The sequence below is a fragment of the Photinus pyralis genome, unplaced genomic scaffold (genome assembly GCF_008802855.1).
Source record: "Photinus pyralis isolate 1611_PpyrPB1 unplaced genomic scaffold, Ppyr1.3 Ppyr1.4_LG8, whole genome shotgun sequence".
Taxonomy (NCBI): domain Eukaryota; kingdom Metazoa; phylum Arthropoda; class Insecta; order Coleoptera; family Lampyridae; genus Photinus; species Photinus pyralis.
The window spans coordinates 32,910,731-32,934,064 of NW_022170819.1; the positions used below are offsets into that span (position 1 = coordinate 32,910,731).

At 37.0% G+C, this 23,334-nt stretch overlaps 1 protein-coding gene across 1 annotated transcript in view; it reads right to left on the reverse strand.

Moving 5' to 3' along the window:
* Positions 1-3,126: 3,126 nt before the first annotated feature.
* LOC116179401 (chromosome transmission fidelity protein 18 homolog) overlaps positions 3,127-23,334 on the reverse strand; it is a 31,766-nt gene continuing 11,558 nt past the window's right edge. The window contains exons 5-8 of the mRNA XM_031499192.1: positions 22,952-23,225; positions 22,673-22,905; positions 7,995-8,046; positions 3,127-3,247 (exon numbers count right to left, since the gene is read on the reverse strand). Coding sequence (XP_031355052.1) covers positions 3,147-3,247; positions 7,995-8,046; positions 22,673-22,905; positions 22,952-23,225 — 660 coding nt within the window. The 3' untranslated portion in view covers positions 3,127-3,146. The remainder of the gene's footprint in view (positions 3,248-7,994; positions 8,047-22,672; positions 22,906-22,951; positions 23,226-23,334) is intronic.

Genomic DNA, 23,334 nt, shown 5'->3' on the forward strand with positions numbered 1-23,334 from the left:
TTTTCGTTTTTTTGTGTTCATTTTCGCTGTTCTCGTTTGATGATTTCGCTTTCGCTATTTTTATTTTTTCTGACTATCGCTTTGTTTCGCTTTTTAGCGCATTTCCACAAAAATAAAAAAAATGCGCTATTGTGGCCACTTTGTCCGTCCGTCCGTCCGTCCGTCCGTCCGTCCGGCTGTCCGTCCGTCCGTCCGCTCGTTTTGCGACGCTACTAGTTCTTTATCTTAAGAGCTATTGTTCTACTTTTTTCGCTATTTGGTTCGTTATGGTGCCGAGTCTTGTACCAAGGAAGGAATTTTTTCTGTACCGCTTACAAAAAAAGTTATTGTAAAAAAAAACAAAAAACCGTTTTTTACATGTTCCATAACTTTACACTTTTGCCGTTTATTAACGATCCTAGAGATCGTTTATAATTTTGCATTGCTATCTGTCGTCTGCCTGTTGGTCTGTCCGTCTGTTCCTTTGGCTGTCTGTCCATCTACCTGTCCGTGTGAACGATAACTTTGTTTAGAAATGTTCGATCACTTTTACATCTCCGTTAGTTATGAACTGAATTGCATGAAATTCAATATGGGCATAGCCTTAGCCATATAATACGCAACGCCAAAAGTTGAATCGAATCGATTCAAAATTCACAGTGCCCTTTTCGCATCTCGACCATTTATAAACCGAATTGCAAAATTTTTTACTTATAAAAGCATTTGAATGAAATTTGATACATAGGCACTTGGAATAAAGGAAAATCAAACGCCAATTTCAAAATTTGGTTTTGCGCATGCGCAGTGCCAACTTTTTTATTTAATGGAAGAATTTAAACGAAATTTGATACATAGGCACTTGGGATAAAGGAAAATCAAACGCCAATTTCAAAATTTGGTTTTGCGCATGCGCAGTGCCAACTTTTATATTTATGGAAGAATTTAAATGAAATGTGATACATAGGCACTTGGAATAAAGGAAAATCTAGCGCCAGTTTCAAAATTTTATTTTGCGCATGCGCAGTGCCACCTTTTTTATCTATGGAAGCATTTAAGTGAAATTTGATATTTAGGCGCTTGGAACAAAGGAAAATCTAACATTAGTTTCAAAATTTAGGTTTGCGCATGCCCAGTTCCAACTTTCTTATTTAGAAAAGCATCGAAATGAAATTCTTGTCATAAACTGACATTGAAGTAGCACGACAAAAATGGATTGCCCATGTGCAACGCTATCTTTCATATTTGTGGCCGGATTTTTACGATTTTATAGAAGTTGCAACTTACAAATGGGAAATGAATGCAAGTGGAAATGCGCTTTATGTAAATCGTTTACGATTACTTTTTAACTTGTTTCGCATTCACTGTTCTTGAACTAGTTTTGCATTTTCAGGATTCCATTTTCGCCGTTTTGGCTATTTTTGAATTCGCTGTTCTCATACTTTCGTTACTTTCGTTTTCTTTGTTTTCGTTATCTGTGGTTTAAATTTTCAATGTTTTCTTTTCAATATTTCAGATTTTCTGCCGTTGCAGATTTTCTTTTCACCGTTCCCGGTTTTTTGGTTTTTTCATTGTTTTCCTGTATTTTACATTCGTCATCTCGTTTTTGTGATTTTTGTCCTATTTTGCGACTTTTTCGCATGCTTTATTTTCCACTATTTTTTTCTGTTTTTATTTGCTCCGTTTTATATTTTACGGATTTCACTTGCACTATTTTCATTTCTCTATTCCTGTTTTGGCTTTTCTCCTTACTGTTTGGTTTGTTTTCGTGTTGTTATTTTCGGTTTTTCTATTTTAGTTTTTTTCGGTTATCGGTTTTGTTGTATTCGCATTTTGCGCGGTTGCTATTTGCATTTATCACCTTCTCCACTCTAGTTGATTTTGTTCTCGCACGAAACACAAATTTGTCTATTTTTGTTGCTTTCGTTTTCAAAGTATTCGTTGTTTTCATTTTCGCTGTTCTCGCTGTTTTTATGTTATGTTTTTCATTTCTCTGATTCGATTTTGGTGGTTTTGCGCTTTGTTCGCATTCAGTGTTTCCGTTTTCGTTTTTTTTCTGTCTTCATTTTCACTGGTCTCACTTTCTTTGTTTCTAATTTCGCTATGTTCCATGTGTTCGTAGGCTTTGTTTATAGTTTTCGCTCATAGACGTTTTTGCAATTGCTGTTTTATGTTTCCATTTTCACAGTTTTTAGTTGCCGTTACTTTTCTTGATTTCGTTTTTGTTGTTTTAGTTTTAGAGGTTTTCTTTATTGTTCCCATTTCCTTTATTTTCTTCTCCTTTCTTCGATTGTTTGTACTCATTTCAATTGTGTTGTGTGACGCATTTTTGTTTGATTTATAAGATTTCACTATCTTTGCGCTCAGTGTTTTAAATTTTGCGATATTCAATTTTTTTGTTTTGAGTGTTTTAGTTTTCGCTGCTTTCGTCGGTTTGTTTTCGGCCGTTTCCACGGTTTACAATTTCATTGTTGTTCTGATCGTGTTGATGGCTTTCGTTTTTTTGTTTTCAGTGCTTTCTTTGTTTTCACTGTTGTTTGGTTTCTTTGACTTTGTTTTTACCGTGTTCGTTTATTTCATTTTCGTTTCTCTCGCTGTTTCAATATTCTCTTATGTAGTTTTCTTAGTTTTGTTGTTTTTTTAGCCGTTGTTTCCCCCTCCTTTTTATTTTTTGTTTTATTATATTTTTTAGTTTGTGATTCGCCATTTTCAGGTACAATGTATTCGATTTCGCCGTTTTCCACTTTTTCTTTTATCGGTCCGTTAATTTTCGCTGCTTTTATTGCGTTCGGTTTTGCTTTTTTCTGGGTTTGTCGTCTTCGTTTAGCTGTTTTCGGTTTTGCTGATTTGGAGTTTTGTTCTCATTTTAGTTATTTTTCTGTTTTCATTATTTTCAGTCTCATTCCGTTTGATTTTGAGCTTCTACTTTCGCTATTTGTTTTTTTTTTAGTTTTCGTTGCTTTTCTTGGGTTCTTTTTTTTGTTGTGGTGCCATAGGTTAAGTCTGAAGGTCCCGCCGAATGTGACATTGCATTTGGGTAGCAATCAATCCACAAGAAACCCATTCCATCTTGTTTCGCTTTCTTCATAGTTAGAATGGAACAGGAAAGAAAACGTGCACAAGATACAACAAAAAAACTTTATTAAAAAACAGTAATAGAAAATGAAGGGTTATTTTAAAGTCGATATTTTAATGCGTTTCCTTACAGCGTTGTTATAACCTTCCTTGTACTGATACCAAACATCGTATTTGAAATCAGCCTCTGCTCTACCTGAAACATACAAATGTAAATATTAAACGAACCGTTAAAAGAAATAAAGCAAAAATATCGAAAGGCAAAATCGTCAAACAAACGTATATCATGCCGAACTCGGCTGAAGAGAAAACGTAAAATTAATTGAAATATCTGTGTAATAAACCAAACAATAATTCTAATACGAGTAGCAATTTCATGAGTAAACAATAAGCTAATAATCTAAAGTCAACCCTCAAGGCAGGTTCTGGTGGTAATCCGGCGACAGACAATTACCAGCATCGTTACCGATAAATTACCGCTCCAGCAACCGCCGTAATTACATTCTTGGAAGCGTATAACTCAACAATTTCATTGTCGGATCTTCAATTCCCTTGTGCAAATTGCCTTAATGAATTAATTATTCATTTTCAACCAGGGTAATTATCGAAATGGAAAATGGAGTCTTATTGTTCGAATCGATTTTGCCTCTAAATAAAAATTCGAACATCATGTAAGAAAATAGTCAACTGAAAGTTTATATTGAAAACGAATAAAGGGGCCCCAACGTGGGGCTAGTTCAGATCCCTATGTAGTATGTGTGGCACTAACATATTCGAAATTTAAGGGACAAAGGCCGTAAAGAAACGCATAGAACTTAGCAGGAGACATGTAAACGCAAAGGAAAAATGTGATGGGAGTGGGAAAACCTTGAAAGTTGAGGGGGCGTAAAGGAACGACGCGTGACAAAGGAGTGGAAAAACTATACAAGAAAAAAATGTGAAAAAATGTAGGTCATTTAAGATTAATGTACCGGGTGTTGATATAAGTTGAAGTATCTTGTAGATGTCGAATGGAACTTATCCAGATTGTAGCATTTTACATTTTACTTAAGAAGGGCACTTTGAATTCATTTACGATTTTGTTGTTGGCTTTTACGATAGATCGGTGGTTTCTGTTTGTTATATGTGGGGCGTAAAATATTTGAATTTGTTCTTGTATTGCCATAATATTTTATTAACTATACTTTTGGTTGAAATGTAGCATAATTGATTTTTTAATTAAAATTAAAGGGGCACCCCCTCTGGCCGCCCTGGTGTGTGGTGTGTGCGATTTAAAGAAACGGACAAAAGTATTATAAAAAATCATTCTCCCTGAGTTGTAAAAGCTACTCAGTAGGTTTCTTGAGTGCTTCTTTTCAAACTTGACCTCTGTTCGAAAATGGCTAGCCGAAAGAAAGCCTCGGACGGAGATTCAAATGGTCTCGATCGAGTTAACCCTTCGAGATTATTTGTTCTTGTTTAGTTTAAAGTTTATGATTCGTACTTGGCTATGGAACTCAGTCCTAGTACCACCTTCGCTTGACCCGGAAGTCAAGTAAAATTGAATGTTATATTTCCACTTCTTTTGCACAATGCAAATTGAAAAAGAAGTGAGAAAGTAAGTCAGTACATATCCTGGAAGGATTGCAATAGCTCTTTTTTCCTTCCTTGTAATCAATGAAGTCCCTAGAGCTATTCTCGTGTGAATAAGAGAGGGCAACCCAAAAGTGAATTTGATTGTTGTTATTAACGTATTTAACTAAATTTCACTCCCCCTATTTCTTGTGTTTTATTTATATTGACCGATCCTTGGAGCAACACGTCGAGCAACTCTTTTCACAACACAACGTAGGTTTGTTACTTGACAATCATGCCACTATAGGGTTTTAGTTAGTTTTGGCGGGAGTTTTGATTTTTGTTTTGAGTTGCACAGTCCCAAATTCTCTAACTGAATTACCTCGCGTTAACAGTAACGACAAAGGCAACGATAAACTAACGACAAACGCGATTACCAACAGGTTACCTGCACGTTTGCCATTTCCAGTAATTGGGATAACATTTGCTTAGTGATTCTTCGATCTTACATACAACGTATCCGTTCCAGCTAATCGACAAGTAGTACTCTTCAATTCGAAAGCGAGTGTTCGCATTTCATCCAGTACACGGTATTTCTTTAATACGATCACCCCGATGCTCGTAACGTATAAAGAAAAATATATCCAAAAACTATAATGTCAAAATCAGACCTAATTCCAAATTAATTCAAACCCTAATAATAAATGGGTTTCGGATCGCGATATCCACAGATTGAGTGCACAAAAGGTGTATATGACAAATTTTTTTAGAGTTGGATCTTCATGTTCTGGTGATCGCTCCTGCTCAGTCTCAAATTAAGATATTTGATTGATACTCATATTTGTAACAAAAAACAAAGTAGGCTGATTTGTATGAAAATTGAAAGTCTGCCATAACTTTTAATTCTAAACCACTTTTTTATATACATTTTTATTACAAATCTGCTAAAATAAAGACAGTTTACACTTACCTCATTTTTAGAATTAGGCAAAAAAACACTCTGTATATTAATTGATTTGACTAATTTTTTTTAAATATCTTAATTTGAGACAAAGCAGGAGCGATCTTCAGAAATTTGTTAGATACCTATACACCTTATGTGCACTTAATCCGTGGGTGGACACACTGTAGGTAAGCCAAAGATAGATAATTAATTTATTAAAACATATGGCATAACCTCAAGAGGATTACTAACAGCCCTCCCCATTCGCGTAAAGACGCTTAGATAAATAGTTTAAACAATTTTATCCTGAAGTCATTCCAACGACAAAAGCAAAGCGAATGGTACCAACTACCCCTAACACACTAGGAACGCATTCAGTTAGTTACCCAAACCAAGAGTACATTCAACAGAACGTTACACACCACCCAATCTCCGATAAAAAATTTTTAATTCAATTCTTTTTACTTACTGAAATACGCCCTCCTCATCCTTGTTGGGAGAGGGCTCAGAATCATATAAACACAAGTAGGCTTTAAGATCTTTGACGTGCCAAGGACCTAAATTATTATTGTCATTACCTCATAAACTAAATTAGAAATTACCTTAGTAACGATACAGGGAATATATTTTGGAACTTACCTTAGCCAACCAGTCTTGCCATTCGACATGAGGTACTTTGTAAGTTGACGGTGCTACTTGGGATTTAAAAGATATTTGTGGTCGACGAGAAGAGCTATAGACATTCTGTAAGGCTTTCGACAAGAGCTGTTTTAAAACACTACAGATACTTTATTCGATACGCGATTTGAATTCTTCAATGCTTTTACACAAGTTACTCGGTATGATGCTCGTAACGTACAAAGAAAAATATATCCAAAAATTGCAATGTCCAAATCAGATCTAATTCCAATTAATTCAAACTGACATACGCCATTAATAAATGGGTTTCGGGTTGCGATATAGGTAAAAAGGTAATTAATTTATTAAAACATATGGCATGACCTCAAGAGGATTACAGGCCTGTCCCATTCGCGTAAAAATGCTTGGATAAATAGTTTAAGCAATTTTAGCGCGATGACTTCCGCTTCAGAAATCACCCTCTTTCGCAAAAATCAGACCTGTCATTTCAACGACAAAAGTAAAAGTGATATCATCTCAATACCAGTGGTACCAACTACTCCTAACACATTAAGAGCGCATTCAACGAAACGTGTATTTTAGTCATACCGTGGCATAACGAAGGAAAAAACTGCACATAAAAAGTGTGTAGTAGAGGGCGTACATAGCGAGAGGAGTCGCCAAGCAGAGAGGCGTATAGAAACAATCAATAAGGCGTTACGAAAGTTTGCTTGTGAAGCAAGTGTGAAAGAGAGTAATCAAAAAACAAAAGTGCCGTGACGAAAGCGTTAAGAATGTGTACATAAAGTCTAAAAGGAGCGTAGAAGACCAAAAGGGAAATGTAAAGGAAGCGTTAAAAAAGATGCGTAAGAAGGAAAAAACGTATAAAGGAAGCAGGCATGAATATGTCGTGAGATATGAAGGAGTTTTCAATGAGATCTGAAGGAAGTCGTAGGCAGGTGCTAAGGAAACAAACGTATTGAGTCACACGATAAGAACATGCAAAGGAAATCAGATAAAAGGTGCTGCAAATGGTTGAGGATGAAGCGCTAAGGTAGGAAGCCTACAGAAGAAGCTGTGACAGATGTGTAAAGATGCCGTGAAAAGGTGAAGGTGAGGGGCAAAGCGGTTTTAAGGTAAGAGTAATGAAGACATGAAAGAATAAGGAAAGCAGACGTTAAGGTGGTGTCCATAAGGCGCAAACCCGGGAAGCAGACGCGACCAAAGTGGGAGGAGTACTCGCGAAGGTATTGACTGATAGCGGGCCAGTGAAAGTTGATATGGGTCCATTGACTTCGGTTGAGCTTGGAATTGTAATTTGACACCAAACCAAAAATGGGCCCATTTGCCTTGGTTGAGCTCTAAAATGTAATTAGACACCACAAATATGGGGGCCATTGGCATAGAATTGCCTCGAAAACATGTAATTGAATATCACAAAAAAATTTAGCTATTAACCTTGTGAGACCTTGAACATGTAATTTGACGCCCCCAAAAAAATGGGTTCATTGACCTTGAAAATGTAATTTGACACCCCAAAAAATGGTTTCATTGACCTTGAAAATGTAATTTGACACCCTAAAAAATGTAATAAGTTAGAAGTCTGATGGACGCAGTCCGAGGATACTGAGACTCTCTGACTATGTGACTCGGCACCGACTCGTTCACCATTATTAAATTAACAAAACAAACAATGCTTTAAAATTGTTGTCTTGGTGACAATGTAAATAGAGTTAAAGAGTCAAGAACAATATTATTGCACATTAAATGTTAAAACGGTATGTGTAACTAGCGCAAAAATTGAATTAAATACAAAATCTAAACTTACTTGCGTTAGATGCCTTCGTAATAACTCGTCCGAAAAAGTCCTTCGTGACCATCTGAAAAGAAAAGTTTGTAAACTTCAAAAGCGTAAACATTAAATGATGTAGAAATTCCGTTTTGATAAATGCGAAAGTAAACGAGAAATAGAGGAGTTTCTTTTACTGATGATAGAATTACATTTTACTGAAAAGGCGAAACAAATATTCCGCTATTTCGCTTATAAGTTAGGATAATTGATGTTGGTAACATCAAACAGGAAACTGTCGTGCCGGACCGGAGAGCTATGGTCGTTTCCTTCCGTCGGCCATTGAAGCACTCGGCTTGGGCGGCGCTGAGTTAAAGTAATGTGGCGCTCAGGTTAACCGACATTCCATAATAACGTCGTTTCGTCCAAACCTGAGATAACGAGCGCAAAAAACTCGGTCGGGGGTAAGGCGGACGCCCGCCGCCGCCGTCGTCGTAATAATAGGAGCGCAATTACGTAACGGAGGGGATCAGCAACGTCAAGCGTAAGTATTCCACTTATCCAGAAATCTCGAGTTATTTTCCGATGATATTTCCGCCGTAGAGAAACGACCTTAAATAGTAAATAATCCCCAATAAGTCTACCAGAGATTTATTTTCCGAGACATTTGTTTTCCCACTCCCATTAGAATTGCATTTCTTCATCTTGAGAGCACTTGGAGAGTCGCAAACGGAAGTAGGAGAAAGACGACTGAATCAACTATCTGTTTAACGACCTAAATAAAAGAGTTTCGGATGGCTAAATGGAATCTGCCGCTTATCCTCTCTGGCTCCTCCCGCTCCATTACAGAAGAGCTTCCGTTTCTCTAACCCATTTTAGCATCCCTACAACATGACGTGATTTCTTGGCTCGCTTTTGTTGCTTATTTTTACCTCTAAATACGTAAGCGGATACCGCCGGAGATTATCTACGCAATTACCTGTGAGAAATTAGAGCGACTCCATCCTTAGAGCGGGCGTCCGATCGAACCTCGAAATGTAAATATTGCATGAATAATGCATGCGAAATTTGCAAACGTACGAAGTGTCGAAATATATATTTGGCCTTATGTGGCGTATAAACGGGATCATTCGCTTAGCCGATTTTTATCTCTAAATAAAATGTAGAGAAACTCGATATCGAGGCGGCGACGAAGACCTTTCGAGAGTTAGTTAAATGGCGTGGTAACTGCCGTGTTGTATGCGGCCATAAAATATACGCCTGTCCGATGTTTCCTTTTTCGGAAAAATTCAGAAACAATACCATACATTTTAGATACATTTATTTATTTCGAAACATTTCTTTTCGAAAAATATACGCGCCATTTTGGAACAACCCACATTTCAGATGGTTCACCTTCTAGTTTGCAACTTTATGTTTTAGGGGCATTGCTTATCGTTGTAAGGTAAACAAGTATCAATTATGCACAACTCTTGTGCAGATAAAGCGCATTTTTTTAACCGAAATAGCTTTGGTTGTGACATAACCAATGGATATATTTCTTGCAGACGTCTCAATCGCCCTTTGTGAGTACCCTCTTCCGACAATCCGTTCTGGAGGTATAAGGGAATATACCCGATCACGATAAGAGGTTGAGGAAGAGGGCTATGGTTGGTAGAAATTAATTCCTTTCGTTGAGACCTTTCATTAGAGTACCATGAAGGATAAAACCAGTTCCACCCCCCCCCCCCCTCCCTCTGTACCTAGTACTTTGATATGAGGACAGACAGAAGGGCAGTAGTTGGTAGAAAACGGTTCCTTTCGTTGAGACCTTTAATTAGAATACAATGAGAAGTAAAATTAATTTTTAGCCCCCCCCCCCTCAGGCCCCCTCGCTCACTGATCTCTAAAAAGAGCCGCACGGGAAAGATATAGTTTGTACAAACCAATTTATTTCGATGAGACCTTTCATTAGAATACCATGAAGGGTAGAGCATGTGTTTACCCCCCCCCCCCCCATTTCCTAATTTCTTGAAGGTGTGCCAGACTAACCCTATAAATCCAAAGTTTACCTAACTTTATTTTAAAAAAATGCAAAAGAATCAAATACAAACTAAGAGCTACCGTTACAACCATCACGGTTAATCCAAACCAAATGTTTTTAAAGTGGGGAGGGGGATATCTTAACGTTTTCAAAAGTTATATGTATGGTTGTTATTTGAGATAGAATACAATTTCGATCACGGTATTTGAATTTGAAGTCAATGTGAATTTGGTTAAATTTTTGGTTGCTCAATTTTTTTTTAATAATAGCATAGTATTTTGATTTTATTTTCTTGTTCATTTAGAAAGATTAGGAACTTTTAGAGATGATGTTTTGTTAAAGCTATCTCATCTAAATCCGGTCGTTACGATAAGAACTTTGTTATCGCTGCGTAAGCTCATTAGTTTCAATATAAGCACAGGTTATCGCAGATGTTTTTTCGCCGTAGTGAACACCTGTGTTTAATTTACTCGAACAAGGCGCAGAAAATTAAGAAAGGAAATAAAACGGTAAAGATGGAAAACCGAATCATGGTTGAGTTCCTGGCTACCATGCGGTCTCGTCCGTAATTTCGAAATTAAATTTTTACTCGAAATTCTACGGTTAATACCTAATACCACGTTTGACCAACATATCCTTATTCAGTGGTTTAGAGCAGATGACCCCAATTAAGATACTCACTTTATCTCTAGTTACAACGACATCTCGTCTCCAGACATCCCCAACTCATTATGTAAACAATACCCTACAGAAATTAAACGACGCAGAAAGGACAATATTAAATTCCACCAAATACTTACAAATTTACTCTTGAAATTTCAATAGCCACATAATTTATTGGAAAATCGGCCCTCTAAATTTCGACACAATGTTAAATTTTCCATGATATGTAATGCCCAACCTGCTCTAACCCTAAAAATTCAAACTTTGAGATTGACAACTTCGATCATGGTATTTGAAGTGGAATGTGATTTTGTTTAAAATTATATGTTGCTTAATTTTGTTTAAATAACAGCGTAGTATTTTGAATTTATCTTATTGCTCATTCAGAAACATTAGAGACTTTTGGAAATAATGTTTTGTTAAAGTTAACTCGTTTAAATCAGGTCGTTGCGATAAGAAATTTGTTATCGCTGCGTGAGCTAATTAGTCTCAAGATAAGCAAGTTTTAGTTCAGTTGGTTTTTCGACGTTTAATTTACTCGAAAACGCGCAGAAAATTAATGAAGAAAGAAAAGAAAACGGTAGGGGTGGAATGTTTAAAATAAGCGAACCGGACGCTAAACGAGTTTTTTTGGTGGTGGAGGCTTTTGGTGTATCACAGTCAGCGGTAGTTGAGCGTATTTTTTTACAAGGCCGCCGTTTTTCCTAGCTGTAGAGTGTTTGTAGAAGAAAGTGGATATATAGGTTGGACAAACAAAAAACGGAGCAATTTCTGATTCAAAACTAGCATTCCACAGAAAAGACCTACATAAAATTATTCATTGATCAAGAGGAGAAGTTATTACGTGTCCTACATTTTCTCGATTCTGTATATTTAGCGGTATAAAGGCGGGAAAGAATAACCCCAGTGCATTGGGCACTGCGTGTCGTGAAGGCGGCCAAATAACACGTCAGTCGCAACCCTAGCGCTGGAAGTTCAAGTGTGAGAGGATGTTTTTGACTTTTACTGTTCCGATTTTGACTTATTTCTCGACTTCGCAACTTCAGGCGACTGTAATGGTAGGATTTCCTAACTTTTGTTGTTGTTACGTGGACAAATAGTCCTTTTAAATACGGCTCTGGATGTTTAACTGCGTTTGAAAGCTGACGACACCGCTGATTCGTGAGATATGGCATGACTAGTTCCAATTACAAGAAAGATTTTGTATATTTTGCAGTCGTCGTGATTGAGGTGTGCAAAAAAGCACCCGGTTTTACACCATGGAATCTACAAGCTTTAAGGAACACTCAGTACATGGATGAAACCGTAAGTGCGCTTCGTTACTACAAATCGTAACGTCTAGATATCATTATGTATATTCCAGGAGGAATGGAGTGCGAAATTAATTGCGTTAATCGTATTGCAACGGTCCATTTATCAGTTTTGTAACCGTTCCCGTAGAGATATGTAAATTATCTTTGCAACATCCGAGGGAAGAGGAGGAAAAATTAATATTATAAGACTTCAGCTCCGTGAAGTAATTGTTGACCGATTCAAGTTTCCCAATGTTCATTGAAAGCGAGTATAACATTGCAAGGCCGTGCAGTTTACGTAGATGACGAACACCTTTGCGATTGACCTAAACATTCCTACTAGACCACTGAATTTTGGTATTTGAATCCGGCCAGTTAAGTGAGTATAATTAACCACTCCATATTCCGCAAAACCCACTTTAAAAAAATGTACAACCTCAAAAAATACAACTCCAGACCCTAAACCGGAAGAACCTTTCTCTTGGATCTAACTTCAAATATCGAAACTAATAAAAAGTTGCTTGCCCACATCTATGTGTCCTTTTTTACTCTAGCAAATCGTGTATTGTTGAAGGAGGAAAAATGGCATACGTATATCGTCTTGAACCAAACCCAACTCTGACCAACTGATGACCGCCTTATCCTTGAAAAGCGTTATATTATTGTAGTTTATTGGTGTTTTTGTTTTATTTTTGCAAGTGCCTTATTTCCCAAACTTTTTAATGTGCTTGAAAGAACCTGCATTTTTGTTTTTTCCCTGGCATCAAAACCTATATTTTCCGACAACAAGAATGTGAAAATCACCCCCTAATTACCATCCCAATTGAAAATAATCATTACCACTTCACACTTCACTTTATCTATACTTCGGTTTAAAGTGCATAGTTTTGAAAAAAAGAGCTTAAAGTGAAAAAAATAACTTTACTTAATCTAATTTAATTCATCTCATTAGTCACCACCTCGTCGCCACAATTCATGCGTTTTATCGCATAGTTTAAAAAACTAAATTTAATGACTAATTATATTCTAGTTTTGATTTACACTTCCGCTATTGTTATCTATTTCCGCTTCTGCTTCCGTTATAACACTTCCGTTGAATCACTGTTACATATGGTAACATCCCTCTCACCCTGTATCTCAGATCTTTATATTGTAGGCGGTTTAACGGGATTATACTTTTGTTGATCTTTCGGTGTTTTCAATCACAGAGACATGATTTCAATTTTTTCCTTTTGTTTTCTTTTGTTCATCCCTACCTTTTGTAGGCGTAATAAATTGGTTTCAACCTTATTATAATAGAATGTCATTTAGAAACGATAACGTATCCATATTCTAGTAATTCAGAAAAGTTCGTGACATCAGGTCAAAAATTGTATAGAAAAGGCAACGAACGTGGAACGTTATAAAAAAATTACCGAGAGCGCAGCGTAGATAATTTTATTTGCGACGAAAAGCTAAGCGATCTCGGAAACGGAAAGTTAAAGGACTGGGCAATTCGGCTACAATCCTACAGGATCTACTATTTCGGATCACTTTAGCCATCATGTGGATGTGTTAACTCCATCTAAATTGCTTCCCTACTTAATGGATTTTTTGGGTAAAATGTAGAAAGTTGGCAAGTAAAAAGGAAACGGGAGAGAGAAATGAAGTAAAATAACCCGGCAATAAGTGGTTTCTTTTATCAAACTAGAAATGCTATTAAAGCAGATTCAAAACTACGAAATTGACAAATGCGATTTCTCTTTTTTCCAGTTCGTGATAAACTTGTAAAAAAAAGAAAATGCTTTGCTCTAGAAAAATGTTCCTCTAGAGCAAGTGCTTTAAGCGCAAATCTGAATTTAGATTTCGAACATTTTGTTTGATAAATTAAAAATGGGGACAAAATTGTGAGGTAAATCAAAACTCAACGACAAGTTATGCACTAAACCTGTTAAAACAGTTATAAATTATCGCAAAATTTCAACTTCTCTATTTTATTTTCCTCGGTTTCGGTTTCGTTTTCGATTTCTGATTTTTTGATTTCGCTTTGTTAGTTTTCGCTGTTCTCGTTATTTTCGTCTTCGCTGTTTTTATTTTCTTTGCTGCTGTTTTGATTGATTTCCGTTTTGCTGCCGTTTAATTTTATTTTTTCTACTTCAGTTTTCACTTTTTTTGTTTGCACTGATTTTTTCTTCCGCTTTCGCTTCCTCTGTTCTTGCTTTCGCTATGCTCGCCCTTTTCATTTGCATTGTTTGCGCTGTTGTCTTCTCTCGATGCATTCCGTTTTTTGTTATAGTATCGCTTGTGTGGTCAATTTCGTTTTCTCTACTTTTGGTCTGTGATGATTTTGCGATCAATATTTGAGATTTTGGTATTTTCTTCTTTTTTTGTTTTCGTCATAGGTAAAAAACGATAGATATAAATGTATGTATGTGCAACGTAATAACAGCCCTCCAACCTACACTAATTTCGGAGAGGACTCTTCTCCTAGCATGTTCAGTTGCTCCACAATCTTTTTCTCTTCCATTTTCATCTCTTTAAATTAAAAATATCCTTTACTTTCTTCTCGTTTTTCCTAAAAGGTGGTCGAGATATTACTAATTTTGTGAGCGGTCCGTGCATTCAGACGGGGCACCCAGATATTAATTCAGACTGTTTATTTGAACGATTATTGACAATTTCATTAGGATTTTTCGTTAAGACTTTCACATTTTCATTTAAGTTAGAAATTATTTCCAGTGCAAATTTTGTACGGACATTTCAAATCCACCGCTTTAGTTTGATTGTTTGTTGGTTGTCCGTCTCTGTAAAGTTATCTTTTTCTTCAACATTAGCAGCGAGATCCCAAAGGAAATGTATTTTCCGATCATTTCCGGTGCGAGTTTTTCGAGAAGAGTATTCTCGAGAAGCGATTTTTTTACGAATATTCAGGTGAGAGGGGAATGTTGCGGGCTAATTTCGGCTAGTGAATATTTCAAGGAGAAATTTCAGACTGCGATCAGAGAGCGAATATTCTCGTAAAAAATATCTCGAATTTCGAATTGTTTTTAAGGCAAATATTCCGAGGGCGCACTATAACGCCAAACAAATTCAATGTCACACAATGCCCCTGAACACCCCGTTCAATCAGCTGCTAACAAAACTTTTGTTTTCTGGACATGAGTGCGTAACGTACTTGAATTCAATCCGCACACTTCCGCATAAACGATTTTTTATTCGAATTTTATGGACTTGCGGATGATTTTTCACTAATTAGAACTTTAACTCTATGACGGCCCAAAACAAAATTGCTTTCTGATGCTTAATGAGCTCTACCACGGCTATACCTGTAATTAATTATTTGTTACCCGCAATGAGCTCTCTTCGACGGCTCAAAACGAATTAATTAAATTTCCGCTCTCGAACCTTACACATCAGCAAAAAACAATTTTTCTAAGCTGCGCAGATTCTTTATTCCAGACCGGATGTGATTTAACTGTACTGCACCGTATTTCTAATGAATTTTATCTTATCATGCCAAGTTAACACTCAAATAAACAAATTCCATGATGCATCCTGTAACTTTCAACTTACAAGAAAATTAAAATAACCAAGTTTTGGAATACGAGCTCTCTAATAGAATCATAATACCTAAAACTAAAATACCCTAACAAACTTGGCAAAAAATCAATGTCATTAAACGCTCCCGTTACGACCTGAATTATAGGTGCCAACTTTCCGAAGAAGAGTGCGCATTTTTTACAAAATTTTCTGGGATAAATTTACCAATGGAGAGGGATTTTAAGATGAGTGTACATTCGGGACGCGGTAATTACTTCGGGAGTGGGCCTCCCGCCCCGATACGTGAACTTCAGTGGCAAATATTCCGGTAACGAAATTCTGTAGGTCAATTTTTTTGGGAGCGCAAATTCCGAGGGCAATATTTATAAACAAATCATATCGCACGGAATATTCGGTTGAATATACTTCTCGGGTGGAATATTCTCGAGGGAATGAATGCCCCAGAGACGAATTCTATGGTTCAATGCACCTACAGAGACAAATTTTCCGAGGAAACATTTTTCGAGAGCGAGTTTTATAAACGAGGAATGTTACGAGAGAGGAAATTTTGTAAAGCGAATATTATCGGAATATTTCAGGGGCAGATAACATTCTGAGGGTGTTTTATTGAAAACGAATATTCCGGCGATGAGATCGAGTTTTGTGTGATCGCGGGGGAGAGAAAATTTCGGTAGAGAATATTTGAAATATAGGTACAATTTCCAGAGGCAAATATGTGACATTTTGGGGAAGTAGACTGTTGTGTAAACGCGACGCCCTATATATGAGATTATTTCAATTGAGTAAAGTAAATCGGGGGGATTATATATTAATAAGCACAGAGTTCGTTTATTTCATTTGAGTTTGTATTTCTGCAGTATTTGTTTTTTTAGAATTTTTGTAATTGCGAATTGTTTATTTAAATATGTGAAATTACGTGATACAATGTAGAAACATCTGGTCATTTGCGATAAGAATTTTTTATATCAGAAAAAAGTTAATTCATTTCGACGAAAATGTACATCTGGTGGAGATAAAATAATGTATGTGCGCGTCTCCAGAGAAAGAAGAGGGGACTTCAAGCGCCGGCGTTATGTACTCTTAATTGGTGCATTATTTTTAAATACTGCGCGAAGGAGTTTATTGTTGTGGAGGTGGCTAAATACTGGTTTTTTTTTCGCAACGGTTGGAAAAGAGTGTACGTCTCTTTACGCTATTATTTATTCAGGGCTGTCCGCCCGTTTTGATTGATCAAAGACGCAATTCGTCATTTGCATAATATTTCTGTACAGCAGAAGTTGTGAGAAGTTTAATGTGTGTTGTCCGTTTTACGAAAAAAGTTAGTTAAGTTGAAATTTTAAAAAAACAAAAATTTAGTGCCCCGTCAGGCCATCTGTCAAGTTTCTTTTTTTATCAAACGTAAAAGCTTAAACCGTTCGAACAGCCACCAATAATTTTTGTCATCGTCTTCAACAAACCATTTCATTTGTCATCAAGAATTTTTGAGTGAAAGAAAATGTAGTTTCTTGAAACCGTCTGGGTCTTGTGTTAAGGTCGCCAGTTTATCGCAAAACCTGTTCACGGCCAGATTTTAGACTATTAAAAGAGAAAAAACTGTAATTAATTTTAAGATTTTCTTATTTTTAATTGTCGACCGACTGCGTACAGGGTACCATGTAAAAACCTGCTTTGTAAGGTGCTCTTTATTTCAGAAAATTATAATAATTCTAACTTTCAACATTTGAGTTACTTGTGCTAGCTGGACAGGTATTTTGTGAGTGGTGTAGTTGACCGCATACCATTGCGCACCACAATAATATTTGGCGCCCAACGTGGGACCACAGCAAAAATGAAAAATAAAAATGACTATACTCGCAAATTACAATGTTGATTATAAGTTTATCGAGCATAAATAAATTAACAGTTTCATTTGAAAACCGTTTAGAACCATTGAAGAGTGCATTATTAAATAATACAAAAACTGTATGCACACATTATATCTCCACTTGTTACTTGTAGTACTTCAAAACGTTATATAAACAATGCCACCCCATCTATTGAGTTTATGATTTCAATGAGGCTATTGTAAATGGTTACAAGTATTATCCAGTAAGGGGCGCAAATCGAAGGGGAATATTAGAGAACCACAAGTTAATGACGGAGTAAGGGTGATAGTGGTAAATACGTCTCCGTCCTTTATAATAGCTCATAAATGCACCCTCTTTGTAACGTATTCACTTATGACATATTGATATGGGTGGTATTTGCATAGTATATCTACCCCCTTTAAGATTAGATACCTACTTCCAAACAGGTACACGTGAAACAATGTTGGATTCATTTTGAAATCTGAAAATCTCGAAAAATGTATTTTGTAGCAAAGATCATTACTTTCCAATAACAACAATGGATGTTGGCCGAACAATGCAGTAAAATTGAAAAATGAATGCATAATGTGATGACCCTTACGTAATATATTCCAAAGCCTTAACTGGACTTTTCTTTGACAAAAGAGAGAAAAACATAAATCATAAGCCGCAGTATCCTACGAACTTGGCAAAACAAAAAACCTTTTAAGAACACAAATAAACCGCAAACGAGGGATAAGTCTATCAATAAAATTCGTACGTCAATGTAAATGATAAATTGAACATTAACAAAGACTTTAGCAAAAATTCCCTTAATACTACCGCATAGGCCCTTATCCAACTATTGGCTATAACGGAGGCCACATTCTGTTAAGTAATGGCGTCATTTCAATATGAAAAGAATATACCCTTCTAATATATGGATTTAATTACAAAATAATGGGCGCAATTTATTTTTAGCAATCAGGGGGATTGCGAGAGACGCACAAAAACGAACTTCGCCTACTATCGGAGCAAAATGACTAGTCCTAAAAGTTTATACTCAACCGAATGATTTTATGAATGAATTACAAAAACAGGGAAAGAATATACGTTTTAAGTTACGTCAATATATTTTTAGTGCATTTCCACAAAAATTGAACACAATACCATAATCACTAATAAAAAATTGCTAAGGAACGAGATAGTAAAAACAGTCGAAGCGGTGCTGGGAGGGGGGGGACACTTAGCGCCCGATAATTCTTACATGTGTTAAATACACAGCTGAGGAATATATACATACAATTTTAGGTTTTATTACCTTTCAGATCTTCATTGCCATCACAGTCGCTATTTTCGTCATCACTATCATTATCATCATATCCTCTACCTTCTTGGCATAATCAAGACAAGCCCTTGCCACTTTTTGGCGCTTATTTATCCAGTCAATTATATTTCTTTTTCTTCCACGAAGTTGTCAGATTTAGAAATCCAGAATCCAACATTATATGACAAAGTTCACGATCCAGTCAACATATTACAAATGCTTATTTTCTGACTTTGTAACGGTTTTTTTTATATTCCATTTAGTAACCTACTACTCTGTGTATGTCTCGTGCAAGTTCCTCTTTTAATTTCGCAACTTTTGTAGTTCCCACAACCGCCACTACATGATCCCACATTGAAAATTACAGAAAACTATACTATCGGCTCTTGTAATTCCAACAAACGTCACTAGATGGAGCCACAAGTGACCACTTGTGACGTCACAAAAAATGAAGGCGGTGGATGGTACTACTCTAGGATTTTACAATCTTAAAAATAACATAATTTGGAGCTAAGGAGAATTTTCATTATTCATTATTCAATGTAAAATGATAACTTCTAGATAGGTTCATACATACACATGTTTTTTCCAAGCCGGTTGAAATGTGATAACAGACTCTTTAAAAGTTTTCCATTCTATTGAACAGACAGAAAACTAACTTTGCAACAAATGGGTTTATTTTGAATATAGAAATACAAAATACGGTTAGCTTATTTACTGTGGGTACTGGGTAGACTAACGGTTATGTCCCTGGGTTGTGCAGCTCGAAGTACTGACTACTTTGTGGGTTCAAAGGGTTGAAAGAAGACGGCCAATGCAAGATCATGGGTCTCGTAAATGAATGGCTTCTTTGATTATTCAAAATTACGTAATCCGACGGTAAGCGTCAATGTTATCTGCGTCCAAAACGACTACTCCAGACGGGAAACGAATTACGTCATTTAGTTTTATTTTATTATAGTACATTCACCTTTACAATATTAAGATGATTCATTCTCGAGCGATTGTTCGATTTATCGTAATAATTTCCAATTCCGCAAGTAAACTATATTTAAGGTCAGACCGTTATTATCTTTATGGATTAAAATGTTCACTATTGTTCGTATTTGTGGTGATGATTTCTAAACCGAAACATATCCCTTTTTTATTTTTTATTTTTTTATTGCCTTTATTTTATAGTGGGCGGAGTGTTAGCAATTTGCTACTCTTCCCACTCAACACACTATACAATCACAAACAGCAATGCCTAACGTGGGATTCGAACCCAGGACCCTTGTAGCCAAAGTTAGAGCTACTAACGTAAGCTTATCTGAGCTACGCAGATCGGCAAGCTACGCAGGTTCACTTTTAAGTGAAGATCACTAGAATCTTTCATTTGCAACTTGTGCTGGCTAACTTGAATCCTTTCGCGTTTCTAACACAAAATAAAAAACAGCACCCACGGTTATCTGCGGGGGACCGATTGAATTTCGCTGACAACTTCGCCCTAAAATGTCTCTCGCGGTCCGAGGTGAATTGTCCCGTGACTTAATACAATTTGTGGATGGCTCGACTATTTTTCTAGCCAATGAGATTCCTTGGTACATATAAGTCCCCCACCTTGACCAAATTCGCAGCAATTCAGGAAAAAAACCCGCTGCCTAGATAAGCCTGATAACGACGCATGTGATCCTGATCTAGTTAATTTCGGCCTCCCACGTCTTCTGGGCGCCTGAAACCTTCACACGCATTTGACACTGCGCACCCTCCAAAACTTCGATGCTAAGGTGTGTGGATGACTTACTGTTGTTTAGTGTTGGGATGTAAGATTTCCAGGCTTCAATTTGGCAAAAGTGACGGTCTGCCACCTTACATTCTATCCCAAATCTTCTCGACCTCATACCGAAATTAAACATATGGCAACCTTATTATACAGTACACTAATGGTGAGATCTGGGGTCGTTCAACTCGAAGTACTGTATCATAATAGCTAATTAAAAATGTTTTGAGGTGATTATTTTTTATGTATCAAAAAATCAAAATCTTATAATACGTTTTTAGGAATCCTATGAATTTGACAAGGTTCATAAAATAAGATAGATCACGTTTTTACATCTAACTGGTTACAATATTATATTAAGTTTGAATTAATTATATAAAATGTTTCTTTAATAATTCTTGTACTTACGTGCACATCCTTGGTAACTCCTTCAAAGATTCAACTATCACCATCTTCACCATGTCAAAGATCTAGGTTAATTTCTTCATACCCGTGATATAAGTGAGAATCTACAAATGAACTACTATGCTCGATAAACGTAGGCGTCGGCGCAAGGCATACCTCCATTTTATTTTATTATGGGAACCATGTGCTTTAATTGTTTTTTTCCCATTGGAAACTACTACTACTACTATTAAATTCGCGACTACCTTCACAAAGAATAAACGTCTCCCCGGCTAGCCGTGCGCTCAGCTATTTACATGAAACTAAAAACGGAACCAACGAAACTGCTGAGTCTGGCGTCTTATTTTAACCAATGGCACAGCAGCATTTTTGTTTCTAACGCAATTTTCGGTTTTGAAAAAAGGAACCACTACGCCAATGAGGTCCGCTGCCATGGTAACAATCCATGCGTTCTAGATGCGTCCATTTTAATAACTCAATAGCGCCTACTACGTATACAAAACGGTTTACATGCAATATTATTCATATGCAAAATTTTTAAAAATGTAATCTGTAATGCTCTAGTTTTACCTTGTTGGTCCAAATGGTTGAAAGGGCGGTCCATGAAAAGTCCTAGGTTCCGTCAGCTGCTTTGAATGGAAGTCGAAATGACGATACCTAAAAAATTTAACCAATCCGATGCTAAGTGTCAATGTCAAAACATTGCCTCACTGCAGACAGCCGAAAAATTACGTCATGTAGTATTATTATTAGTCCATTCGCCTTTAAAATATTACGATGGTTTTTTTCGCGCGTTTAAAATGTACACTTTTGTTCGCATTTATCGTAATAGTTATCCCAGTTATCTTTTCAAATTGAAGGTTACCAAACTTTGATTCACGCGTTGGCTTTACACATACTGTTCGCATTTATCGTAGTCACATCCTTGGAAATCACAAGCGCTGATCGCGCGCGGCCTGGAATTTTCCAACGGCTCACGACACGGCTTAATCTAAATATTCTGAATTCTCCTCACTACCTTACTTTTTTTTATTGACACCCATCTCGTGACGTAACACCTTTTCCACCGATACCACTCATTTTTTGTATCCAACCAGATTTCTCGACACAAATAAATCGACTCGATGTGGACCCAGTTCTCGCAAAAATAGCAAAACCCACGCTACGCAGCCAACTTGATAACGACGGATGTGATCTTTGCAAAATCACTCTGTAATTCTAGCTTATCTCGTCCTTTCCCACGACATCCCGGGTGCTTTAATCTTTCACACGCATTTAAACGGTCAGGGCCGCATTTAGGAACGACTCACCCACATACAAAATCGAAAAAGAAAATCGAATTAAATAAACTGCATTAAGGGAGTCCCGTTACAATTTGCAGTAGGCGGAAAATGCTCGCAAGGCACAGGTAAAGGTGAACATTCCGGTCGAGGGTTACTCCCCATCACAAACACGTGTTCTAGTTTTTCATGGGCGGATCAACTACGCCATTTAAAACGAGAGGAGCGGCGCATCATGCCGCAAAACGCCATCTCGTGGAAATGTGAGAAGGCGACTTCAAGACGTACCTCTCCAATAAACCAGATTTTGCAGAATGCTGTATGGACATAACGTGCTAAATGAACCCTAAACCCCCGAGGTAGATTCTTGATGATAATAGAACCCACGCAGTCAAATTACTTCACAAGGTAGTGGTGAAGTAATCAGATGCTTGTACGTGTTTCTCTATATCCATACGTCAACAAGTATGTGAAACACCCAGTTGGCCATCCCGGGATGCTTGTCGCACCCGAAAAGCTTGTTTTACCCAGTTCTTAAATCACTATAACTGTATATTTTGTGTATATGCATTTAGTTGCAGATCGGCAACTAAGGTACTCACCCCATTACCCTTCGGTTTTGCCATCTTCGGCTTCAAGTTCTGCAAGTGATTCGGCACGGATTTAGCTACTTCCTTGGGACCGTTCTCACTTTCAGGCCCGCTAACTTTATTCTTCTCAATCTGGCGCATCTTCTCGAGATCAATTTCGCGAGAAATCAGCTGCTTAATCGAATACGGAACCAAGCGCCGCTTCTTCAGGTCCTTAAAACTGACCATATCCTCGATGTTCGGTTCTGAAAATCAAATTGAGTGGACACTAATCGAGGAGAGAACACGTACCCATGACGTACACGTAACTTCCCGCGGATCTCTCCTGAATGTAATTTAAATTATAGTCAACCATAGTTGAGACGATCGAGCAAAGATTATCCTTATCTTGCTTTGTGAACAAGTGGATGTTAACGGGCCGAAATTGAGGAGTGATTATGTCGTACAAGAGGGGGAGCGTGTCCAGTTTGAGCGGTTGGGAGGACGTGAAGGCCCTTACCGTCGGTCGCATTCCTTTTAGCATTTCCGCCACCAGGCCGTTCTGCTTAGTTCCTTTCACTTTAGCCTGCAATAATAAAATTGTTTAAATAATCGCAACGCGTAAAATTAGGTGGAGTTAAAGTTAAACTGCGAAAGAAGCTTAAGAGGTGTTTACTGTATTCTTAGTTTTGTTC